The sequence below is a fragment of the Neophocaena asiaeorientalis genome, unplaced genomic scaffold (assembly GCF_003031525.2).
Source record: "Neophocaena asiaeorientalis asiaeorientalis breed wild unplaced genomic scaffold, Neophocaena_asiaeorientalis_V1.1 scaffold409, whole genome shotgun sequence".
Classification (NCBI taxonomy): domain Eukaryota; kingdom Metazoa; phylum Chordata; class Mammalia; order Artiodactyla; family Phocoenidae; genus Neophocaena; species Neophocaena asiaeorientalis.
In genome coordinates this window covers 100127-113523 of record NW_020175208.1, presented here as the reverse complement: position 1 = coordinate 113523, position 13397 = coordinate 100127, and the positions used below count along the sequence as shown (strand labels likewise).

Sequence of the window (13397 nt, the reverse complement as noted above, 5' to 3'; positions counted from 1 at the left end):
TTAAACAGAACCCAATAACATTCAGAGCTGTGAAATATGACCTGGGAAAACTGGACTATTAGATGTGTTGATCACCAATGCAAATTCACAAAGACCGAAACTGTCCCTGGGAAATCTAATGTAAATCAAAACTGTAGTTGATGAGTCAAATCCTCACTGTAATATTTACATAGGAAAGGATGCATTCAATGAAAACCATGTTAGTAAAATGAAAATAGAAGATCATCGGGAACAACGTAACTGTCCAGTGTAGAAAATCATTCACTTTTCCTTGGGGAAATTCTTTGTCAATAACTTGTTATTGGTATTGGCGTAACTCTGAACAGAACCCACATGTCGTTGGGATGAAAATATCCTGTCCCCATGTGTGGAATTGCTGCTTTCAAATGACCATCGCCTCTGTGGAATGTCAGAACTGAGGGAACCCCTAGCCTGACCCTGACACCTCTCTTTCTTACAGGGGGCGGTGCCCAAAGGAAATGCCACTAAAGAATTCATCGAGAGTTTACAGCTGAAGCCTGGGCAGGTAGTGTACAAGTGTCCCAAATGCTGCAGCATCAAGCCTGACCGAGCCCACCACTGCAGGTACACTGCCCCCGCCTGGGCTCCCCTCCTCACCCCCTGCGCCCCCGCCCTCGCCCTTCCTCCACGGGTGCCATCAGCAACAGGACTTCTGAACGTGCCCTGCTCTGGGCACGGAGTGACCACATTGACTCTCCATCCCCACCTGCACAGGAGGGCAAGGGTGGGAAAGGGTGTTTGGTTCGGGCTCAGGACACTAGGCTTTGCCACACTTGCCAGAGGGCCCTGCCCAGGCCCTTGCTTGTCTCCACCCTTGTCTCCAAATCTGTGAAATGGAGGGGAGTCCTGCTCTTCCTGCCGCACAGCTTTATTACTTTATTAAGGGCACGTGAGACAAAGCTTTAGGAAATCATTCTGTGAATGTCTAGCCCCTGACACATTTAAGGGGCAGGTGCAATTTCACTTAAATTTTATAGGGAAATGAGGGGGTTGTCCTTGAAAGAAAAGAAAGACTTTTCTTTAAAACAAAACTTCTAGAGGTCTGACAGTTGTAGAGTTCAGCCAAAAAAGCCATTTCCCTGTTTTATCTGTGGTGGTTTTTCCCTTTTGGTTTTCAGATTTCTTTGTTGTTTTGAGTCTCCTTGACAAAAAAAAACTTCCAGCTAAATATTGCACTTTATCATGACGAGAACTTTAAATGCTAAATTACAGAAATAACGAACCCGTCACTTAGTCCCTTTTTCACACCAGCTTGTGTTCGGGGTGGAGAGGGGCTGTGGAGGAATGAACTGGCTCCTGATGTCAGGAGGTATCATCGTCCTGAGGCTGTGGAAGCATCTGGGTTTTGTGCGAGGTCCGAGCGGCTGAAAGGTGGCTTTTCTGTGCGGGCCGCACTGCCCACCTTTTGGAGGAGGGCAGTCGGTCTCAACATCCAGATGCCATGGTCAGCTCGCAATACCTGCTGTGTCTCAGGCACCTCAGCCCACCCTGTCTCATCATCGTCATCCCCATGGTCACCCCCAGAGATAGCTCTGCCATAGGCATGACCCTCCCTAGATGAGGAATTAAGGCTCAAGGCGGTTAAGTGGCTGCTCCAAGGTCACACAGCCGGTGACTACGAGAGACAGGATTGGTTCCTGGGGTGTCTGGCTCCGAGTCTGGGGCTCTTTCCACTAGAACTCTAGTTTGGGATGACTTGTGTAACTTGGTATAACCATATGTATATTTTTCTGTATCTTTTTCTGTCTGTCGGAGAGAGCGATCTGGAGACCTCCCCAGCTAGTTGCCACTTCTCAAGGGTGAGGGCCAAGGAGCTTGGGCAGGGACCATGGGAACTGCCATCTCCTGTGGGGTTTTCTGTGTCTGGGTCATCTTGTTTCTGAAATCTGTATTAGAAACTAATTCAATGCTTTCTTCTTGTGCCTGAGATGGAGGCATCAGTCTAGCCTTTTCCTACCACCCCGAGGCTCGGGAACCCAGCTCTTCTCATCCCCTGGGTGATGTGATTCCTCCGGGCATATTCCTCCAGTGTGGTGGAGCGGGCTCCTGCCTTGAAGTTGGAGAGGTCAGCATTGGAAAGGCAGCGCTGTCCCTGCCACACTGGGGACTGTGGGCCAGGCACCACATCTCTCAGAGCCTCAGCTTTCTCCTTTGTAAAATGGGTTGTTCCTCCTTAGCTTGTGAGGATTAAGTATGAATATCTATCTGTTAATGGAGGAATGTGTGAGCGTTGGGGATGTGCTGGGTTTACATAGGCTGGACCAGAAACAGGGAAGTGTGAACTTTATAGAAAGAACTTGGGTGACCACAGTGGTTCTTTTCTCTTTCGTCCCTGAGCCCTTGGCAGCCTCCACCACCTGGCATTTTCCTCACCGCCTCCTCCTCACCTCTCTCCCCAGGATGATCCAAGGGAGGTATTCTTGAGCGCTAATAAACAAATCAGCTTGAGCAAAACAAGAGCTGCTGATTCAGATGAACTTGAGTGAGGATGCCTGTGCATCGCCTGTTCCTGTGTCAGGAAATGTATGCTGACACCTGCTCCTTTGTGATGGCTTGTGGTGGCCCAGGCCATCTGGGGACCCATGGTTTTAGATAAGCAGAATCCCCAGCACACCAAACAGAGCTGGCTTTGTGACTGGGTGAGCCAAGGGGCCTGCTGCCCTGCTAAAGAAAGTTGGTGTCAGTCTTCCTGCTCAGGTGAAGGGGCCTGTGTCTGTGCCCAGCTCTTTGCTTCCTCTCCTCCCAGTAGTGTCATGGAATTTAAAACTCTTTTCCCTGAGCTCTGATGGGTACCACAAATATTCCCTGACCTTGCACCTGTAGGTGTTCCTTCCAGCCTGGTGATACGTGGCTGGGTCTTCCTTCCAAAGCAGGCTCCTTTCATCCTGGCGTTGAGGATCATGGAAGCCTGTGGAAATCCTTGGGGTGGGTGGGTCATGCTAACGGGAACAGCCAAGGTGTTAGGCTTATGTGTTAGGTTCTTCTTGCACAGGCGGTGGAGACCTCTGACCTTGGCAAAGCCTCACACCCCTCCCCACCTCCCAACAAACACACACACACTGAGATGAGACGGTTGGGGACTGCGTAGGGCCCCTGCCAGCTTGTTTATCAGTTACTGATAAATTTACATTGCACTAGCATTGGTTTTAAAGCATTTTACACACATCATCTCTAACCCTGAGAGAGCAGGGCTAGTTCTACAGAGGGTGGTTTGGAGAAGCTAAGTTTCTTTGCCCAGAGCCCAAAGTGGTGATCTGAGAGAAGTGTTCTTTCCACTGGCCTTACCCTGTTTGGACACTGCCTTACCCCACATTGTCTGAGCTGGGGCCAGGATGTTATAGATGCCTTTTTTGCTTATAATTTTAATCATAGTGAATGAGGTGTGAGATGAAAACCTATATGGGGAGCATGGTCCCCTTGGTACCTCCTTGCTATGATTTTTTCTCTTCCTCTACTGTGGCATCCCAGCCTGAGGTGGTGGAGCCCAGTTCCCCATCTATAGTGTCAGAGCCTTCATTCCTCCAACCCTTGCTAAGCGGGGCCCCAGGCTTGGCTGTGGGCTGTAGTGGTGGATGGGACATGGCCCTGACCCAGGGGCCTCCCGCCCAGGCAGGGCAGATGCACTTGTCTGCCGTGATACAGTTTGGTGGGTGCCGCTGTAGGGAGAGTCACAGGGCCATCACTTAGGGTGGGCAAGAGGACCTCAGCCTGCTCCTTGGGGGCTGAGTGCCAAGGAAGGGCCCTTGTACCTCCCTGGAGAGGGAGCATGAGCCACAGGGAACCTGAATACACACAATCCGGTGAGCTTATTGGGCTCTTCCAAGCTTGCGAAGGAAGTGCTCTGGGGACTGAAAATGGTAGGGAACCTGGAGGAAAAGGAGAGAAGCATCCTCCCTCTTGTAAAACCAGGATTTAAAAAGGTGGGGGCTGGGGGGGAGACTTCCTTGGTGGTGCAGTGGTTAAGAATCCTCCTGCCAATGCAGGGGACATGGGTTCAAGCCCTGGTCCGGGAAGATTCCACATGCTGCGGAGCAGCTAAGCCCATGTGCCACAACTGCTGACCCTGTGCTCTAGAGCCCGCAAGCCACAACTTCTGAGCCTGTGTGCCACAACTACTGAAGCCTGCATGCTCTAGGGCTCACGTGCCACAACCACTGAAGCCCACGTGCCACAACTACTGAAGCCCACGCACCTAGAGTCCGTGATCCGCAACAAGAGAAGCCACTGCAATGAGAAGCCCGTGCGCCGCAGCAAATAGCCCCTACTTGCCGCAACTAGAGAAAGCTCGCGCACAGCCAAAAATAAATTAAAAAACAAACCAACAAAAAAAAACGGGAGGGGCCTGGGAAACCCTGAAGGTAGGAATACCCCAAATACCTCCATTGAAGACATTTGGTCTTTTTAGCAGCTGCCATTGAATGCTTAGGACATGTCTGTGTCCACAGTGTCTCGCACAGGAGACCCTGGAGTTGGTACAAGAGAGGAGTGCAGGCAGGAGCCCCAGGGAAGGTGGATTTCGCCAGGAGGCAAGAGTGGAGAAAGGGCCCTCTGGGAGCCTTCCCTGGTTGCTGTGCTTGAGCTGCCCTGCTGTGTCTGGGGAGGGGACACCAGTGAGCCCACTGTGCTGTGGGGACTGGGAAGAAGACTGACTCTGAGGTGCCTGATTCCCAGTGGGGTGTCAGGGGTTGTGGAAGGCTCACTTTTTTTCTTCCTCCCCTTGAGGGCTGGTGCCTGAGATGAAATAGCCAGGCAGGTGTGGGCAGTCACCCCCTGGGCCTGGAGCACCCTTCACTTGGCCCACTGAGGGACCAGGCCTTGCCCTTGGTGCTCTCCAGGCCCCAGCCCCAGAGCCATTCAGGCTGGGTGTTTTGTGAGCCGTGGGTCAGTTAGCCTCTAAACAGCGCCTCCAGCCACATACATGGATGGACCTCCACCACCCATGTGCACTACCACCTGCCCCAGGAGCCCGCTTCTGAACAACTCTGTAAGCCGGAGGGAGAGGCGCCATCTTGGCATTTCCTGTCTTTGCAAATAGGAAACTCAGAGACCAACCCTCTGGACAACTTTTGCAACTCTCAGTGGGCTGTACTCCTGCCTACTTCTAGAAGAATGAGTAGTGTTCTAATTTGGCTGCCCAGTGAAACTTAGCCCATTGTGAAACCCAGCTTCGTAGGGTTCACACCTGGCCTCTTCAGAGAGGCTGGGAGGGGAGAGCAAAGGACAGATTTGCTTAATCTCTTAGACAGCTTTCAGAGGATGTCAGGCCACTTGGCACCTCTCTGCTGCTGAGCAAACACTGCCTCAGAGCACCCACCTGAAACCCTTTTTACAAAGAAGTACAAGTGGAAGAAAAACTGCTCAAGAGTCCAGAGCAGGGAGGTGGTTACCCTCAGGAGCTGCCCAGATAGGGAGGGGATTAAGAAACCCCAGAGCTGAGGAAGGACATACAAGACATGGGCTACGGGGGTGGTTCCATGGTGGGAATGTGTTGGCTGAGGCCCAGAATGCAGGGAGCTTTACTGCCTACTTGTCTGTACTTTCAAGATTGTACACTGGGAACAAGCGTTACCTATTCTTTCATTCATTCATTCAAATCGGTAACATACACAGAGAGAGAGAGAGAGAGAGAGAGAGAGAGAGAGAGAGTGAGTTGATTGATCAAGTAATGGAGTTGCTGGTACCTGGCTTTCTCTTTATTGCCCTCCACGCCCCTTTCATGCGTCCTTTCCTTACCCCGCCTTTCTGGCTCCCAAGGAGATTTCTGGAGCTGGTTCAGCATCTCTGAAATGTGCCCATTCCCCATATGCCTGTGTTATCATGACCCCTTGAAGCTGTGGGAAGAACAAGGGTGGAGACCAGAATGACCCCACCACTCGTCTGAGCCGGCATCTGTTCTCACTTTCTCTTATAACGGTGCTCACGTCCTGTGGGGGGCAGGGGGGTACCCAGGTCTGCCTTGCCACCAGAGCTCATGCCATGCTTAGAAAAGCCCACGCCTCCCCCTTGGGGTGCAGGTGAGCCCTCCTTCAGAGTGGTCTGTGCTTCCCGGCCTGCGGTCTGGGAACAGCTCGCCTCCATGCCCAGAACAGCTCCTTCTGCGCCATCCCTGCCCTGTCTGTGGGTCAGCCAGAGCTCAGCGAGCACTGTGTGTGAGCATGAGGCAGCCTTCTCTTCAGCAGGCCCCTGAGCCAACCCTTCCCCCAGGGTCCACCCACCATAGCCCACCTTAGTAAGAACCTGAGATAAAGTTGGTTATGGAAACTACTAGAAAGAAAAGCTGGTGTAAACTAAGGGACTGTCAAATATATATATAATTCTATTATTTCCAAGCTTGTATTTATAGTATTTCAAACTGTTTTGAACAAATACTGCCCCCAAGATAAATGTTAGGGAGGCTATTTTAATGACTTGAGTATGGCTCACGGGCCCAGCCACTCCGCGGCATGTGGGATCTTCCCGGACCGGGGCACAAACCCGTGTCCCCTGCATCGGCAGGCGGACTCTGAACCACTGCACCACCAGGGAAGCCCCAAGAAACAATTTTTAATGAGCCCATCTATTGGCAAATCGGTCTTCCTGAACTTGAGCTTTGGGAGTAGTTGCTTTTGAGGTCCCATTAGCCTTGTGCTCTTGTTTCAGATTCTTACTTGTATGGTCCAAAAAGGGGTGGGGAAGGCATTTGCTATCAAATAACAAAGCTTCAAACAGTCTCAGTCCAAAAATTATCCCAGTAACAAGTTAGTAATTTGCAAATTAGTGGGATTTCTGATCAACACTTAAGCTCAAATGACTTTTCTGCTGTTTTGGGCTAAGTGGATATTATCTTAGAGCTGCAAGGTCCTTAGAGGGGGACTTCCTGCCGCCATGTGACGCACTGCTCGTGACCCCACTCTGAACTCTTCTAGTGCTCTCTCTCATCAGCCGCACCCTGGGAGGTTCCCTGGTCAGGTTTTTGGTCTTTGGGGGGAAATTAGGAGCAGCTGTATCCCATCTCATCCTGTCAAGTTTTTGAAAGTGCTGCTTCTTTCTGTCCTTTCAGTAAACCACATTTTCAGCCCACTGTTACCTCAGGAGAGCAGTCTCTTTCTCAGCCATGTCAGTTCCAGCCTGTTTTTATGTGAAACAAGATAAGAGGCCTTGGAGGTGGATTACTATCCCCTTGTTGGGAATGATTGTGACCCTGGAGGTCCTGGCCCTGCCTTCCAAGCCCCTTGCAACACACATGCAGCAAAACATTGGGTGGCGCCCTAGAGGCCACTTGCCAGGAGTGGTGCAGGAGCATGGGTTTTGAGTCCCCTCGACCCTCCCTCCTCCTTGAGGACCCCCCTAAAGATCTGCCTTGCGGCTCTTTCAGTGTTTGTAAGCGGTGCATTCGGAAGATGGACCACCACTGTCCCTGGGTCAATAACTGTGTTGGCGAGAACAACCAGAAGTACTTCGTCCTGTTTACAGTAAGTCAGCTTCCGAATTCTGCCCCGCCCTCTGTGAAGCAATGGAGAGCTCTGTTCCTTCGAATTGTCAGCACTCACAGTGTTCTTTGCTGCTGTTCAGAAGAGTGCCTGGCCACGCAGACCTCCGCCTTTCTGCCAGAGCTCTCCTTGGTTCAACAAGTGCCCGTTCCTGTGCCCTTCACTTGAGCATCTAGAAAATTGACTCAAGTTGATTAGCTATAAGCAAGGGCCGTGTTCTGGGCCTCTATGCCTGGTGTCCGACCTAAGTAGCTAAAGAAGGTGGCAACCCTCCCTCAGCTGCAGGTAGGCGGAGTGTATCTAGCCTGAGGGCTGGAGGGGCCAATGGCAGTCAGCGCCCTGACCTTTCAAGTGAGGAGCAGCAGCCGGCCTGGAGCCCCCAGGGCAGCCCAGGTCACACCTGGTGACACGTGCTTGTTTCTGTTCTTGTCCCACACGCTCCCAGTGAATGGCCGCTCACCTCAGACCCAGGGCTGGGGGCGGGGAACCAGTGGAGAAATCACCAGGTGCCTCTCTGGTCCCCCTCCTGCTCAGCCCTCAGCCTAAGTGTTCCTGAATGGGAGGTTCTGAGCACCCCGTCCCGGGAGCCTTCACGGCCAGAAGGTTCTCACAACAATGGCGTCTGCACTGCTTTCCTGTTTCAGATGTACATAGCTCTCATTTCCTTGCACGCCCTCATCATGGTGGGATTCCACTTCCTGCATTGCTTTGAAGAAGACTGGACAAGTGAGTATGTGCCAGGGCTTCCCTCCTTGCTGCAGGGGGGCGCATGACCCAAGCAGGGTGGGCTCTTTGTTTCCGTCTTGGTGCCAGGGGCCAACCTCATTTTATTAGATCTCCTGCAAGCCCATGGACCTATCAGGGAAGAAACAGCAGGGGCCCAAATATCTCTTCATGAAAAAAAGCAGCCCCTTGAAGTCAGTTCTACAGGTAATGTAGTGAGTTGGACAGACCCGCTAGCCTGAGTGAGCCCAGGGAAAATGCAGGCCCCCAGCAGGGCGGTGCATTCCCTGGAGTGGAGCTGTGCCTGCAGAGAGAGCTTTTGCTTCCATGTCTTTAAGTGAGGAGCTTTAATTGAAGGTCATTTTATTCCAACCTTGCAGAAATCCATTTTTAACATGGACGGTTTTCGTTAATCATTTGTGTGTGTGTGTGTGTGTGTGTGTGTGTGATGGTTGTTTTTTTAACTGCTTAATCACCAATTTCCGTTAAGATTGTAGACAAATTCTTCCTGCTTTTGAAGTATCTCATTTAAATGTGCAAATGCGGGCTTCCCTGGTGGCGCAGTGGTTGAGAGTCTGCCTGCTGATGCAGGGGACACGGGCTCGTGCCCCGGTCTGGGCCCGTGAGCCATGGCTGCTGAGCCTGCGCCTCCGGAGCCTGTGCTTCGCAACGGGAGAGGCCACAACAGTGAGAGACCTGCGTACCGCAAAAAAAAAAAAAAAAAAAAAAAAGTGCAAATGCTGAGGAAGGAACTCCAACCACAAGATTGCATAAATCCTGAGGGAAAAATATAGATGCTGAAAAAATAAATAAAATTTAAATTTTTTTAAAGAAGAATAAAAATAAGTTATAAGAAAACAATTTTTAGTACAGTAGTCCCACCTTATCTGCAGGGGATATGTTCCAAGACCCCCAGTGGAATGCCTGAAACCTCAGATAGTACAGAACCCTATATATACCATGTTTTTTCCTATACACACATACCTATGATCAAGTTTAATTTATAAATTAGGCACAGTAAGAAAATATCTGAATTGCCAGCATCACTGCTCTTGCATTTTGGGGCCATTATTAAGTAGAATAAGGGTTACTTGAACACAAGCACTGTGACACCACAGTAGTTGATTTGGTAGCCGAGGTAGTAGGTAGCATATGCAGCATGGATATGCTGGACAAAGCGATGGTTCACGTCCCAGGTGGACAGAGCAAGATGGCGTGAGATTTCATCGCGCTACTCAGAACAGTTTGTATTTTAAAACCTATGGATTGTTTATTTCTGGAATTTTCCGTTTAATATTTTTGCACTGAGGTTGCCTACAGGTAAATGAAACTGCAGAAAGCAAAACCAAGGATAAGGGGAAGACTACTACAGATACTGGAGGAATTAAGAGAGGCCACCTGCTGGGCTCCATCTTTCACACATACATCTGTGAGACACATCTTGAGCAGAAACATCATATTTTCATTCTTTTTCCATTGATTGGTTCCCCCCTTCATTTCATCATTTTTTAGGAGTTTTGCTCTTCCTGCACATACTGACTTCTTAGGCTTTTTCTTCCTATTATTTCCCCCAGAACTTGTGAGGCTGTGAAAAGGACAGTATCTTTAGCTCCCAACCAGATATTGAGGCTTTCCCTGCCTCTGTAGTTTGCATCTGCCCCCCTTCTACAGTAAGTCCGCTATATACGAACAAGTTCTGTTCTCAGAGCGCGTTCATAAGTCCAATTAGTTCGTAAAGTCCAACAACATTAGCCTAGGTACCCAACTAACATAATCCAACTAACGTAATTGGACGTGCAAACACACGTTCACATCTTTGAAAGTTCGCCACTTGAAGGTTTGTATGTAGGGGACTTAGTGTATCTCCCCGGTCCTGCCCCCATCTCTGCCTGGCTTGACCTCATTTAGGGGAAGAGAAATCCCATGGGTATTAGTCACCTCAGGCTGCCATAACAAGATACCATAGACTGGGAGGCTAAAACGTTCATTCCTCACAGTCTGGGAGGCTGGAAAGTCCAAGATCACGGTACCAACCAATTCCATTCCTGGTGAGGACCCTTTTCCTGGCTTGCAGACGGCCCTCTCCTCTTGTGTCCTCACATGGCAGAGAGAGAAAAGCAAGCTCTCTGGTGTCTCTTTTCATAAGAGAACTAATCCTATCACGAGGGCCCTACCCTCATGACCTCTTCCAACCCTCATTACCTCCCAGGGGCCCTGGCTCCAAATAATATCACTTTGGGGGTTAGGGCTTTGGCATGTGAATTTCAGGGGGTGGTTTACAATTTAGTCCAAAACACCATGTCTCCCCATTTTCGTGACTGCCACAGTTCCAGCCCAAGCTAGAGAGGGGAAGGTCAGGATGTTAGTGAGAGTTCATAGTCAGGAGTTGGTACAGGATCCATGCCCACCCTGTCTGCCTTGTCCTGCCCACCACCCTGACCAGCCCAGAAGCCAGGCAGGTACCTGCCCCAGCTGTGGCCACCCAGGGCCAGCCCGTCAGGCTGCTGGGCCACCCTAACCACACCCTACCCAGCAAGGAACCAAGAAGGGAAGTCATGTGGAGCTGTTAAGTTCTGAGGAAAATGTGGGGAGATAAGGCATTTAGACAAGATGCTCTTACCCTGCCACCCATTCAGTGCTGGTGTGTCTCTAAGCTCATTCCAGATTTATGTCCTTTTCCTCTCCTGACATTCCTGTGAGGGAGCTAGCAGGGCAGCTTGGAGGGGGCACTTACTCCCTGAATTCCCAAAGCCCAGTGAAGCCCAGCTCTGCCCTGCAGGATCAGACCCCTTCTGTCAGGAAAACAGGCCAGAGCACTGGAAGAGCCAGAAACATGGGCCACGGCCCAGGTGTGACAGGCCCGGCAGCTGTTGGCAAGGGCAGGAGTCCTTGGGTAGTGAGTGCCAACCAAGGGGCCTGGACCAGTGCCACAAGTGGGGCCCCTGTCTCCCAAGGTGGTCCAGGGCTCTCCTGAGAATCTGCCTTGATGGTGAAGAGCCAGAGAAGGGGGCCCCTGCCTGTTCCCCCCCCCCCCCATCTCCCTCAGCACCTCTGCTTTTCAGTGGGCTGGGTTTCTGACTTAGACTCTACTCAGACAAAGGATTCTGCTGCCTAAAACAAGACCACACATCTGGTCAAACCTCACTGCTCTACAGTGGAGGGAGTAGAGGCCTGGAGAGGGACAAGGACTTGCCTCGGGTTACACCCAGGTCAGGATGAGGTCGTAGTAGGGGCCAGGGGAGTGAAAGTGTCTGCTCTGGGCCAGGTGGCTCTTCTGTCAGCTCCCCAGCTTCAGGACTGACTGTCTCAGGGACGCAGATGCTCCCAAGAGCGGGCCTTCCCCGTGGGGCTTACTGGGTCAGGCCAAGCCCCAGCACTTAGACTGCCCCCTGCCGAGCTGTAGATCCCACAGCCACTGAGTGATCCTCCAGACCTGGCTTTTCCTCTCACCCGTGAGCAGGTAGAGGCATAGGAATGCCCAGAAAACCCACGGCCAAACCAGGCCTGGACTGAGGCCCCTCTACCTGTGCAACCTGCATTTTGCTCTCTGAGGAGAGGAGGGTCTCCCTGTGGTGTCATCAGGCCTTCGTGCCTCAGCTCTGAGTCCTTCTGGTCCTTCCAGACTGTGCTGGGTACTGTGCTTGGCACCAGGATGCAGACACCCGTGCTGTCCGGGAAGAGGGACGGAGAGCAGGGAGTGGTATATGTGAGGGAGGGGAAGCCGGCAAGGTCCAGCCTGCTGAGGAGGGCTTTCCTGAGGGAGAGCTGGTACGGCCAGGTGTGGGAGAGGACGGCCCCTGCCATGGCCTCGAAGCCAGAGAGGAGCCCTGGGGGTGGCGAGGGGCAGCCCTGAGCCCCACGTGTCCCTTCTCTTTCAGAGTGCAGCTCCTTCTCGCCACCCACCACAGTGATCCTCCTCATCCTCCTGTGCTTCGAGGGGCTGCTCTTCCTCATTTTCACATCAGTCATGTTTGGGACCCAGGTACACTCCATCTGCACGGATGAGACGGTAAGCAAGTGGGCAGCCTGCTCACCATCTACCTCCACAGCTGGGGTGGGGGGAGGGCTGCTTGCAGGCCAGACCTGGGAGCCCAGCGGCCAGGCCCTGGGTGTGCAGGGCACATTCCTCCATTTGCAGTGACTCGGGATCTTCTTCCTCCCCACTTGGGACTGGCACTCACATCACACCAGGAATGGGGCCCCGCAGCCTCGGCAAAGGCCTTCCACCTTCCCGTGATGATTCTGTCTTATACACGGCTCTGGGTCGGGCATTCTGCTAGGCACTGGGATGCCCTTCCCATCCAGTGGCCACAGGCTTGGAGACAGGTGGTGGACAAAGGCCACCCTGACCCAGGTGGCACAGACAGGGTCGGCTTCCCAGAGAAGGTGCCTTCACGAACAGGTCCTGAGGATGGAGTCAGGAGACAGCTCAGCTTGAGCCCCCAGAGCAGTGGGCAGCAAGATCCGGCTCTGGTCCTCATCTGCTGCCTTCTACCTGCCCCCACCTTCCGCCCTGCTCACAGCTCCTTCTCTGGGAGCTTTGAAGCTGCTGGCTCAGCCAAGCTGGAGCCCATACCCCTGGTGCCACTGCCACTACCTCTCAACCTTCCTAAGGTGTCCAAAAGCCTCCAGGTGGTCAGTCCGTGGCTGTGATGTGGGCATTTCTTCCCTGTTTGGGTTTGGGGTCTGGGTAAGGGGCCCCAGGAGGAAGGGGCAGCCCTTAGCTCTGGGGTGAGGTCATGAGTTCCTCCTGGCTTCCCATAGTCCCCTTCAGGTAGCAGCTCTCAACAATCGTCTAGGGTTCTTTGGGGGAACTTCGGCCGATTGGGTAGTCAGCCTTAGATGGAGGCTCGTAGGAAGACTCAGTTGTTGCTGCTGCTGCTGAGGCCCCATTCCTGTGGGTGTGGAAATTCAGCATGTGGAGAAGGGTGATGCTGCCGGCTGCCAAGGCACCACCATTTGGATCTGCGGCAATTCCCCATGGTTTAGAAGGTTGGGTGCCTCTCAGCACCTTTTTTCTTTTATAAGCATTCATATCATTATAAAAGAGTGTCTGTAAAAATAGTAGCCAATGGTGTAGATCCAGCTGTGTATCCATGCAGTAAATGTGACAAACTTCTCTGCATAAGACCTGCAGGGAACCCAGAGATGACTATCTGGCCCTACCCGCTGTTGGGACACCCC

The 13397-nt window shown here is 52.1% G+C and overlaps 1 protein-coding gene across 3 annotated transcripts in view; it reads left to right on the top strand.

Annotated features, from left to right (window-relative positions):
* ZDHHC3 (zDHHC palmitoyltransferase 3) overlaps positions 1 to 13397 on the top strand; it is a 56022-nt gene that overhangs the window by 26809 nt on the left and 15816 nt on the right. For 2 of the 3 annotated variants that reach the window (XM_024765280.1, XM_024765281.1), the window contains exons 3-6: positions 461 to 585; positions 7376 to 7472; positions 8135 to 8216; positions 12092 to 12222. In XM_024765280.1, the coding sequence (XP_024621048.1) occupies positions 461 to 585; positions 7376 to 7472; positions 8135 to 8216; positions 12092 to 12222 (435 nt within the window). Of the gene's footprint in view, positions 1 to 460; positions 586 to 7375; positions 7473 to 8134; positions 8217 to 8336; positions 8421 to 12091; positions 12223 to 13397 lie in introns of all 3 variants that reach the window. The other variant, XM_024765282.1, reaches the window with a different exon arrangement.